Raw genomic sequence first — 12,680 nt, 5'->3', positions numbered from 1 at the left:
CAAATGAACTTTGATAGAGGAGTAAGGCAGGCCATAGGATAGTAACTCACACGAATACCAAAAAAAGCAAATACTAGCCCTGAATGCATGCTGATTGTTTTGTTGGCACCTACTAGAAAACATTTTCAATTTGCTTACATGATTATCTAATAACAGTCTTTCTTGTCTCTATTAATACCTTCTATAAGTCCTCAGAAAACAGATGCCTAAAAGGAATTAAGACTTCATCAGTTGGAATTGTTTTGGGTCAGGAGGTATCAAACAACACCTTTCTTGTGTGAGTAAAACCAGTCTGTGAGGAAGCTTGTGGTAATTGCCCATGGCCAATTCCCCCAAACAAAAAAGAGATATACACTATTTCCTAGGTCAGAAGGGAGTCACAACAATGATTTTTGGGGATTCCTTCAGAATATTCAGAAGTACCCTAGGTATCAGTGGAACTGGATATAGGAACATTCTTGTCCAAGGAAAAGAAAAGCCAAGTTTCCTCCAGGCCTTCTTGCATGGAGTCCTGGAACAAAATGTTGCCATTTGACTGTTCATTGTGGAGGCAAAAAAGTCAACGAGGAATTCTTCACAGATGGATTAAATCTAGAATGATCTCATGATTTATTTTCCATTCGTGAGTGTCTTCCTTTGTCCTGCTGAGCTAACCTGAGATACAATTTTGCTCTGACTGAAAATAAGATACCTGTAGAATGAGATTATGCTATAAAGTTATATACCATGTTAACATGACTAGTCTGAAAAGGGGGCAACATCTGGTTCCCTCTTGGTTGTTTATGTACCACAACACTGTAATATTGTCTGTAACAACTTGAAGAGGTCCTGAGGACCACAGATGATTCATAGATTTGAGACTCTTTATAAGAGCTAACATCTTAAGTAGAATTTTTCTCTGTATAATGCAATTTTGAACTGCATTTTTACAATATCACTGCTTATTTGAACTGTTTTTTTCCCCCTGAAATTGTTGCATTTTGTTTGCTATAGCATAGACTAGATTCAGACCTGCTGAATCTAGTTCTGTTTGCATAACTTGAACACTAAACCAGGCCATCTGTTGTTGGAGACGGTCCCCCTGTACCTTAGTGGCAGGAGTGTGCAGTTAGAACTCATCTGATTGAAGACTGCTGAAACAGGGCACAGTTTTGAGCTTTTTTATTGGTTAATTTCCTTAAATCATTTGCTCTCATTTGCTAAATAAGCACCACATTTGCATGGCTGAAGAGAAATACTTCCATAGCACAGCTAGAGGTACCGAGGAAAGGAGAACAAACAAAGAATATGTAATCTTTGGTATACCACCACGGCAGTCCAAATCTCTGTTAAAACCAAATTTAATATATAAAACTTAAAACATAAAATATAACATATAAAATCATAAAATCATGACTTTATGTTTTAAGTTTTATATATTAAAATTGGTTTTAACAGAGATTTGGACTGCCGTGGTGGTATGCCGAAGATTACATATTCTTTGTTACATTTGCATGGCTTGTTTTAGCAAAGCTCCACAAAGCCTAGTGACCAGTTACTGCTCTGGTGTATTTAGCTGATCAATCTAAGCCATCTGCTGATATCTGCAAATTTTTCACTGCATATTGCACCTTTGAACTGCATTTTTATCATATCACTCCTTATTTGAATTGTTTTTTTTATGAAATTGTTACACTTTGTTTGATGTAGCAGACCTGATGAATCTAGTCCCGTTTGTATAACTTGAGCACTAAGCCAGGCACTCTTTTGTTGGAGTGGGTTCCTCTGCACCCTAGTGGCAGGAATGTGCAGCTAGAACTCATATGATTGACGGTTGCTGGAAGAGGCCTCAGTTTTGAGCTTTTTTATTGGTTATTGTTTAAATCATTTTGCTCTTGATTCCTACATAAGCACCGGGTTTGTATTTGTTTGCACATCGAGCACTGCCAAACAGCAGTGGGCACAGTTGGTGGTTATAGATGCAAACACTTCTGCCTGCAGATTTTCCCTTAGTACTTTGCTGATGTCCATCGGTGAGTTCTCATGATTGTCCCTCACTGACAGGTGATAAATTCAGCAAAGCTCCTGAGGTACCAACAAAGATCCTACCCACTGGCCCTTTGTACTTTTTGTTCACTTGTCCTGCCCTCTACTTTATTTGGTCCTTCCTGTCCTGTCCCTCTTTTCTGACCACATCAACTTACCTAGCATTATGGATGGTAATTTCCCACAGTTGTACATGATTATCTAATAACAGTCTTTCTTGTCTCTATTAATACCTTCTATAAGTCATCAGAAAACAGATGCCTAAAAGGAATTAAGACTTCATCAGTTGGAATTGTTTTGGGTCAGGAGGTATCAAACAACACCTTTCTTGTGTGAGTAAAACCAGTCTGTGAGGAAGCTTGTGGTAATTGCCCATGGCCAATTCCCCCAAACAAAAAAGAGATATACACTATTTCCTAGGTCAGAAGGGAGTCACAACAATGATTTTTGGGGATTCCTTCAGAATATTCAGAAGTACCCTAGGTATCAGTGGAACTGGATATAGGAACATTCTTGTCCAAGGAAAAGAAAAGCCAAGTTTCCTCCAGGCCTTCTTGCATGGAGTCCTGGAACAAAATGTTGCCATTTGACTGTTCATTGTGGAGGCAAAAAAGTCAACGAGGAATTCTTCACAGATGGATTAAATCTAGAATGATCTCATGATTTATTTTCCATTCGTGAGTGTCTTCCTTTGTCCTGCTGAGCTAACCTGAGATACAATTTTGCTCTGACTGAAAATAAGATACCTGTAGAATGAGATTATGCTATAAAGTTATATACCATGTTAACATGACTAGTCTGAAAAGGGGGCAACATCTGGTTCCCTCTTGGTTGTTTATGTACCACAACACTGTAATATTGTCTGTAACAACTTGAAGAGGTCCTGAGGACCACAGATGATTCATAGATTTGAGACTCTTTATAAGAGCTAACATCTTAAGTAGAATTTTCCTCTGTATAATGCAATTTTGAACTGCATTTTTACAATATCACTGTTTATTTGAACTGTTTTTTTTCCCCTGAAATTGTTGCATTTTGTTTGCTATAGCATAGACCAGATTCAGACCTGCTGAATCTAGTTCTGTTTGCATAACTTGAACACTAAACCAGGCCATCTGTTGTTGGAGACGGTCCCCCTGTACCTTAGTGGCAGGAGTGTGCAGTTAAAACTCATCTGATTGAAGACTGCTGAAACAGGGCACAGTTTTGAGCTTTTTTATTGGTTAATTTCCTTAAATCATTTGCTCTCATTTGCTAAATAAGCACCACATTTGCATGGCTGAAGAGAAATACTTCTATAGCACAGCTAGAGGTACCGAGGAAAGGAGAACAAACAAAGAATATGTAATCTTTGGTATACCACCACGACAGTCCAAATCTCTGTTAAAACCAAATTTAATATATAAAACTTAAAACATAAAATATAAAATATAAAATCATAAAATCATGACTTTATGTTTTAAGTTTTATATATTAAATTTGGTTTTAACAGAGATTTGGACTGCCGTGGTGGTATACCGAAGATTACATATTATTTGTTACATTTGCATGGCTTGTTTTAGCAAAGCTCCACAAAGCCTAGTGACCAGTTACTGCTCTGGTGTATTTAGCTGATCAGTCTAAGCCATCTGCTGATATCTGCAAATTTTTCACTGCATATTGCACCTTTGAACTGCATTTTTATTATATCACTCCTTATTTGAATTGTTTTTTTTATGAAATTGTTACACTTTGTTTGATGTAGCAGACCTGATGAATCTAGTCCCGTTTGTATAACTTGAGCACTAAGCCAGGCACTCTTTTGTTGGAGTGGGTTCCTCTGCACCCTAGTGGCAGGAATGTGCAGCTAGAACTCATATGATTGACGGTTGCTGGAAGAGGCCTCAGTTTTGAGCTTTTTTATTGGTTATTGTTTAAATCATTTTGCTCTTGATTCCTACATAAGCACCGGGTTTGTATTTGTTTGCACATCGAGCACTGCCAAACAGCAGTGGGCACAGTTGGTGGTTATAGATGCAAACACTTCTGCCTGCAGATTTTCCCTTAGTACTTTGCTGATGTCCATCGGTGAGTTCTCATGATTGTCCCTCACTGACAGGTGATAAATTCAGCAAAGCTCCTGAGGTACCAACAAAGATCCTACCCACTGGCCCTTTGTACTTTTTGTTCACTTGTCCTGCCCTCTACTTTATTTGGTCCTTCCTGTCCTGTCCCTCTTTTCTGACCACATCAACTTACCTAGCATTATGGATGGTAATTTCCCACAGTTTCTCCACCCAGCCTGGTTGATATGGGCATCCTGAGGCAATTTAGCAGTTGCTTCATGTACACTGACAACCCACTTCTTCTAGTCCACACAAATTCATTATATGAGAGATGCATCTATATCTAGAACCTAGAATCCAGGCTCTCTCACTCACCAGTCAGTTCATCTGATACTAAGCAAGTTGTCAGCATGCACATCTCACCTCCTGCACCTACTAAACCAACAATACATAAACCTACATATGAGGAGGTCCTTACCAGAAGCTTACCTAAACACAGAGACATCTCAAACAAACACAAGCACTATTCGCATAATACATCCTTTGAATAACATAGTACCCATAATATATTATCCGCCAGTGTCTCACCAGTCAAGCCCCTAAGGAATAACACAAAAACAAACATCTTAGTCATAGGCAACTCAATTGTGAGACACACAGATGTCTCTCTCACCAGGTTGGATAAGGAAAAAGTCATGGTCAGCTGTCTATCAAGTGCCAGGATATGCCACATCACACATGCAGTCAAGTCTCTCAACAACAGGCACTGTTATGACTCTGTTACAGTCCATATTGTTGTGAATTACTTGAGACGTACCTCACTGGATTATATGAAGACTGAGCTCTCTGATTATGTGTCTCAGGCAGGTATGTCCCTAGCCTTAAACAGCATTTTACCTTCACCTAGGATATTACCTCAATACAAATAAAAATGATTGACTTCAATGATTGGCTTAGTTTCTAGTGTTATTCAAAGGGGATCTAGTATGTGTCAGCCTGGGATGGCATGGTTGACAGACCTTGATGCTTTGCCAAAGATGGTCTTCATCTGTCACCCCTGAGATTTTGGTTACTGGCTAAGGCTTTTGCCACCCCCACCCCCATGGTGCCTTTTCAGGCAATGTTACAAGAACAAAATTCCCGATGTAAAAATACCCTCTAAAAACAACTTCAAGGTTATGCTGCTAAATGCTAGGAGTCTAAATCAGAAACTGCACACACTATAAGTAGTCCTCACCTTGGAAGATGCTGACATTTGTGCAGTCACTGAGGCCTGGTTTAAGGCTGCAGAGAGCACCCCCAGTTATACCAGGTTACATTTCCTTCCACACATTCAGACCACAAACTGAAGGCATGAGAGCTAAAGGAGTTGGTGTAGCAATATTCATTAAAAATAAATACACCTGTAGATTGGTTAAACAGAATGATTCCCTTGAATTAATTCAGGTGCAATTGACTGTGTAGGTAAGATCCCTCTTCAGGTCATAGTCAGCTATAGGACCCCCTCCCTGAATCAGGACATCCACACAGCCTACTTGGATTTACTTGAGTCAATCAAAGTAGACACCCTTGTTTTGGGAGACTTTAATTACCCATCCATTGACTGGATAAATTATATGTGTCCTAACTCACTTGTCCAAAGGTTCCTGGACTTCGTTAACTCCAATGACCTGGACCCGCAGGTTGACACACCCACAAGGATTTCAAACATCCTGGATCTGGTGCTCACCAACATGGGGGGCCGCTGCATCTCCCCCAGTGTGTGGCCATCCTTGATGAAATATGACCACAAATCAGTCTTGCTAGAAGTAACTATAACACAAGACCCCCCCTCCCTTAGCAAAAACTAGACTAAAAAACTTCTCCGAGGTCTATTCCATCCTCTTACGTGACAGCGTAAATAGCTTCATTGCCCCTTCCCCAACTGATGGAACAGACACCTATGCTGAGTTATACACCAATGCTTTATAAGAGAACCTGTACAATTGTATTGACTCTGCTGTACCTGATAGAACCAAAGCAAGATCTTCAAGGAAAAACAAACCTGCCTGGTGGACAACTGGCATTAACAGGCTATACAATAGGAGAAGGAAACTGATGCCTAAGAGTAGGAGGGAATGGTCTCAAAACTGGAAACCTTCCCTCCTCAACTTAAACAAGCAAATAAGACTCCTAGTGAAGTCCTCCAAAGCTAACTATGAATCCAGATTAGCTTTCCTAACTAAGAATAACCAAAAGGAATTCTTTAGTTACATCCATAACCTCAAAGGTAAGGCCCAGATTTTCGCTAAACTCATAGTTAATTGTACTACATATACAGAACCTGTGAATATAGCAAACCTGCTGGCTGACAGTTTCAGTGAAAACTTCACTCCACTGTCCCCACCACATATACCCCCAAAGCATCCCTAATACCTGTCCCACACCTAGTATCTCTGAGGAACAGGTCTTAAATGCTCTCTCCAAGGCCATTGACAAATCCCTCAGTTATGACCTGCACATATCACAAACAATCAAAAGGGTCCACACAAAACTCGGGGCTCTCTACAGAGCCAAACCACTCCTCACCCAAACCACCAAAGCATCCATTGACCAAAGCCATCTACTATTCCCTCTGTTATATGCCTCCTCAATTTTCACAAATTTTAGGAAAATACATCTAAATAAGCTGGAAGCCTGCTACAACAAAATAGCCAGGTTTGCCACCAACCTCCCATACAGAACACATCATTGTTTGGCACTTCACAAACTAGATTGGTTGGAACTCCCAAACCTACAATACCTTAAACAACTCACAATTTGCCACTCCATCATCTACCCACCACATAAATGTCCAGCCCTTATAAATCTAGTAAAACACCACACTAGCAACAGACCCCTAGACTCAACTGACAAACTTCTTCTAGAAGTCTCAAAAGCCAATAAGGCGATGCCTTATTCTCAAAGTACATTTTCAAACCTTGGAACTCAGTTTCCCAGCCCATTCTTTGCACAGCTAACCCCTCCAAATTCAAAAGTCTTCTCAAGGCCCATTTGAATTAATACTGGCTATGCTCCTGCTCAACACCAGGCTGACCCCACAGTAATTTTTCTATCACTGTTCATCCTATATTATTCCTGTCTAATGTTTATTTCCTTGTCTCTTTTCCCTTGGAATATATCTCTAGCTTATTACTGTACATCTTTATTCTAATTATTTAACTTGGTGAGGCTAACACCCCACCAGTGTAAGCAGAAATACATGATTGTTTTTGATATTATGTCTTGCATTTAATGACCAGCCATTATTATATGTAATATGGGAGTAACCATCATTACTGCATTAATTGTATTATTGTCGATGTTTTTATTTTTTGTCTTTCATTTCATCTCAATTGTATCAGTATGTACTACATTAATTGTTGTATTATTTCTATGATAATCACTGTTTACTATGTAACTTGCTGCTTTCCTCCCCAGGTCTCTGCTGAAAACAGGCCTTTTCTTTTGGGTCAGTTGGACAGTCCTGGTAAACAAATGTAAAATAAATAACAATATAACCTCTGTGGGAGCAGACACCTTCCTGGGCTGTGCTTTTCATGGGTTAAAGCAGGAATTAGCATCACCATTGGGCATGCTTTTCGATCACAGCGTAAGTACTGGCTTTGTCCCAGCAGAATGGAAAACAGCTACCGTCATCCCTTTGCACAAAGGGGGTGCGTCTACTGACCCCAGAATCTATAGACCAATTAGCCTGACCAGCCTTATCTGCAAGGCCATTGACACAAGACTTAGCCAAGGCCATTGACACAATCCCCCACTCAGGCATCATTGATAAACTCACCCAGCTGGGTAGCAACCTATATATTGTCAGGTGGGTTGCAAACTGGCTCACTGATAGAACTCATACAGACAAATAGGGAACTCCACCTCCTAAAGCAGACCCATAACCAATGGAGTTCCACAGGGATAGGTTCTGGGACCCCCTACTGTTCAGAATCTACTTCTTCAAAGTACAGGCTAAAACTAAAGGACTGTGGCTGATATTTGCTGATGATTGCAAACTGGGAGTGATTATTGAAACCCATAGCAATGTCAACATCCTGCGAGAAGATTTTATTTACACAGACTAATGGCTGGTGCCAAAGTCATGGTCTTAAACTTAATGCAAAAAAATGCATTATCATCACCTTCAACAAAGGTAATGTTCCTGCAAAGTACCACATCAGTAGCACTTCCCTAAGCACACAGTCAGTGGTGAGAGATCTGAGCACACAGGTCGACAGCAACATCATAACCTCAATCAATATGTCTCCACAGTGGTAAGAAGGGCATTTTATATTGCTCATCTCATAAGGGCATTGCCTGCAAAAAAAAAAAAAAAGAGTTTACAGCTCCCCTGTACTCTTCCCTCATTAGGCCAATTATAGAGTACAATGTTCCCTTTTGGTATGTTCCTTTCCAAACACCTGCAGCAATTGGAGAGACCACAAAGGTCCTTTACAAAGAAAATTCATGGTCTTTAAGATTTTTGTTATATGGACAGACTAAAATCATTGTCACTTTACTCTGTGTTGTACGGACTGTTCAGAAGTGACCTGTGCCTTGCATATAGCGCAATCTCTGACCCAGCTTTAATGGAAATGTGGTACATTTGCAAGTCAAATATCACATGGGTCACTCACTCAAAAGACCTTAACCTGGTATGTGACATCAACAGAACTTGCTGGAGAGACAGCTTTGCCTCACAGAGGTTGCCCCACCTTTGGAACAAGCTTCCTATTCATGTTAAACAAAGCCCCTTTTTTGCACTATTTAAGTGTAATTTGGACGATTGGATGGGTAACCGTAAATTCAACTTGGGGGATCCACCTGTATCCCTCTTGCACAGGGGCAATATGTACTGATTTTAGTGTCTGCTTGAACCAGACACCCTTGGGAATATGGCTTGAACTTGGCTAGGCTTGTAAGGGCCCTGGGGTTGTTATCCTAGTATCCTCCTATGATGCTAAGATCCTATGATCTTATTTATGTTTATGCACCTTTGTCTGTCTTTCTTGTCCCAGAAACCTTGCTGTTTTATTCCCCTTGTCATTGCACCCCAAACAAAGTCTGAGATTGCACTGGAGAAGGAGAGGAGAATGAGAACCTGGTGACTTCTCTTTTTACAACTCCCAGAACTGGAATTTGAAAAAGAAATTAGTGCTGATGCTAGGGGCAAAGAGACTTCAGATACCATCACATCTTTCTTTTGTGCAGTCTTGCAAGGGATATCATGAGAAGCATGGATGCCAAGAGACCCTGAATCCAGAGATATTCTCTCACAGTGACAGACGTTTGATTAGAAAACTCATGGAATATATCTACATATAGATCTATGTCTTCCTATGGAGGAAAAGCTATTTGTACTGAGGTATGTACCAGGCATCCCTGAAACACAATCCTGTGTGATGTAGTCAAAAAAACTTTTGAATATTCTCTTGGAATCTGACCTAAGTGTGAGATTCCTGACATTTTGAAAAAGAAAGTTAGCTAAATATGGAAAAATGCGGATACCCTGTAGTCTGCTATGAGCTACAACAGGAGCTAGTCACTTTTTGAACACTCCTGGAGCAGTGGCTAGCACAAAGGGTTAGTCAAAGACTAGACAAACAAAACTTTAAGAAGTGCCAGAAATATGCATGAATAGGAATATGATGATATGCATCTTTTACTAAAAACTCAATGGAAGAAGAAGAGGTGATGTGTTCTGAAGTGAAAGCATTTTGAACTTGAGCACTATCACAAACTTATTCAGGAAATAAAGATCCAGAACTCATTTCCAGGAACTGTCTTTCTATGACACCGTAAACATTCTTGAATAAAACCCTTGCCCAGCTGAAAAGGAGTAACTGCTCTATTACTGAGACAGCATGTGGTGTACAACAGGAAGTGAAGGGTCTGGTCTGGCAGATAAGGAGGAATATCCTGAGAGGAGGGAGGTCCTCCCACTGCCATCTGTATCCCAGATGGATTACATTCAGAACCCATTTGAATTTCTGGAAGGAAAAAGTACAGTTTTGTACCTACCATAAATGTAGATGTTCGAGGATCCACATTGCTGCAGTCCTAACTATTGGGTAGTCCGCTGTCCAGTCGGCCCGAATACCAGAGTATATGGCTGACGTCGGTCAGGGCGCATTAGACTGACGTCAGTACGTCAGGGTACTAATGCGCATGACCGACGCCATTTCCTCAGTCTTTTCTTGCCCCAGATGTCAGAAGACCCTAAAAAGACAAGGCCCAATATACCTGCACCAAAAATATGCACAATATATACAAAAATATATACAAAAATATCAGCATATAACCTCACCTACACAAACACCCCTAAACACAGAGGGGAAGGAGGGAGGGTAAATTGGACTGCAGCAATGTGGATCCTCGAACATCTACATTTATGGTAGGTACAAAACTGTACTATGTTCTTCGTTCCACATTGCTGCAGTCCTAACTATTGTAGAATCCCAAAGCAGAGGTAAGGCACGCTGGCAAATCATAAAGAAGCAGGAGCTGACAACATGCCTTGCAAAATAGCTGTGGCAAACCAGCCCTAGACTTAGAGTAGAGAGGAAGGTGATAATGCTTAGAGAAAGTATGCACTGAACTCCAAGTAGCTGCCTCCAAAATATCCTTAGTTGCCACCCCCCTTAGAAATGCTTTTGAAGTGGCAGTAGCCCTAGTGGAATGAGGCCTAATCCCAGCTGGAATCTCCTTGCCATGATGGGAATAACAAAATGAAATGCAAAACCCAATCCACTTAGAAATAGTTTGCTTAGACACGGGCTTGCCCTGAGAACTCAAAGCAAAAGAAACAAACAACTGCTGAGACTGCCTGAAATCCTTAGTCCTGCTTAAATAATAATGCAACTGCCTATGTACATCTAAAGTGTGCAAAATCTTTTCCCCTTTATTTTGGGGATCTGCATAGAAAGTAGGCAAATGAATAGTTTGGTTTAAAGCCACACTAGAAACCACCTTAGGCATAAAGGAAGGATTAGTGCGTAATGATACCCTATCCTTATGGAAAATCAGAAAGGGCTCTACTGCCATAAGGGCCTGCAACTCAGAAACCCTTCTTGCAGAAGTAATAGCCAACAAAAAAGCAGTCTTCCATGACAAATATTTCAAATCAGCAGTAGCCGCAGGCTCAAAAGGTTGTAGAGTAAGTTTTTCCAACACAAAATTGAGATCCCAAGCAGGAGTAGGAGCTCTGCGTGGGGGTCTTATATTCTTTGCCCCTCTGAGAAACTGCTTGAACAAAGGATGCGAAAACAATGGTGGGTCACAATCATAGTGAGCTGAAATTGCTGCAGCATGAATCTTAATGGAAGAGAAGGACAAACCTTTGTCCAATAACTCAGTAAGATATTGAAGAGCCACACTCAAATTAGGCTCAGAAATCTCCAGATTCCTTGCTGCACTCCAAAATAAAAATCTCTTCCATTTTTCTGCATACACTTTCCTTGTACTAGGTCTTCTAGCTTCCATAATCACATTTAAAACTTGTTGAGGAAGTTGAGACCGCTGTCTCTCAAAACAGAATATGCCATGCTGTTAGATGAAGAGAGCGAAGCTTGACATTGAGCAGGTGGCCTTCTCTCTGAGACAACAGGTGCGGAATCAAGGGTAAAGGCCATGGAGGCTTCTTTACTAGACTCCTCAGTAATGGGTACCAGTGCTGCCGAGGCCAATCTGGAGCTATTAAAATCATCCTTGGCTTGTCTTGTCTGACTTTTAGAAGCACCTTTGGAAGAAGAGGCAGAGGTGGAAACGCATACACATGAAGATTTTTCCAACTGAAAGAAAGAGCATCCACTTTCCAAGCTGTGTGATGTAACCTCTTTGTGCAAAACTTTGGCAGCTGGTGGTTTAGTGGAGAAGCAAACAGATCTATGTCTGGAGTTCCCAGGACACTGTCAACCTTTTGAAATACATGAAGATCCAGTTTCCACTGTGGGGATCCATGATTTGTCTGCTTAACACATCTGCTAAGGAGTTCTGTGCTCCGCAGAAACCTTGCCTGAAGAGTTAGTTGCAAGCTGAGCGCAGTCTCCCATAAAATCATTGCTTGCCTGCACAATGGGTAAGAATGTGTTCCCCTTGTTTGTTGATGTACCACATGACAGTTGTGTTGTCTGTTAGAATCAACACCTGCCCTGGAAGAAGTAACTCCTTGAAAGCCATTAATGCAAACTGGACTGCTAACATCTCCTTCATGTTGATATGTAGATGCTGTAGTCTGGCAGGCCACTTGTCTTGTATCCACTTTCCATTGAGATGAGCTCCCCAAGCAATGTCCGAGGCATCTGTCGTTAAAATCTGACTCGCTTCTGGCCGGGTCACAGAGAGTCCCTTTGTTTAGGTGACATTCCTGAGCCCACCACAAAAATTCCTTTTGAAGGCAAGGTATTATTTGAATGACAGTGTCCAAATCCTGGCAGTGCTGTGTCCATACATTTTTGAGATACCATTGCAGCTTCCTCATATGCAGTTTGGCATTGGAAGCACCAGAATACAAGATGCCATGAACCCTAATGCTTGAAGGACTGTCCTTGCAGTCAGCACGGACTGATGAGATAGTTGATGGAA

General features: G+C 40.9%; 1 protein-coding gene across 1 annotated transcript in view; it reads right to left on the bottom strand.

Annotated features, from left to right (window-relative positions):
• The window catches only part of LOC122796911 (ATP-binding cassette sub-family A member 13-like), a 3,979,956-nt gene that overhangs the window by 3,333,782 nt on the left and 633,494 nt on the right, over positions 1-12,680 (bottom strand). The window contains exon 13 of the mRNA XM_044065669.1: positions 4,659-4,669. Within this exon, the coding sequence (XP_043921604.1) occupies positions 4,659-4,669 (11 nt within the window). The remainder of the gene's footprint in view (positions 1-4,658; positions 4,670-12,680) is intronic.

The sequence above is a fragment of the Protopterus annectens genome, chromosome 3.part0 (genome assembly GCF_019279795.1).
Source record: "Protopterus annectens isolate FY-2018-M chromosome 3.part0, PAN1.0, whole genome shotgun sequence".
Taxonomy (NCBI): domain Eukaryota; kingdom Metazoa; phylum Chordata; order Ceratodontiformes; family Protopteridae; genus Protopterus; species Protopterus annectens.
The sequence above is the reverse complement of the archived record's forward strand: the minus strand, read 5'-3'. Positions and strand labels throughout refer to the sequence as shown.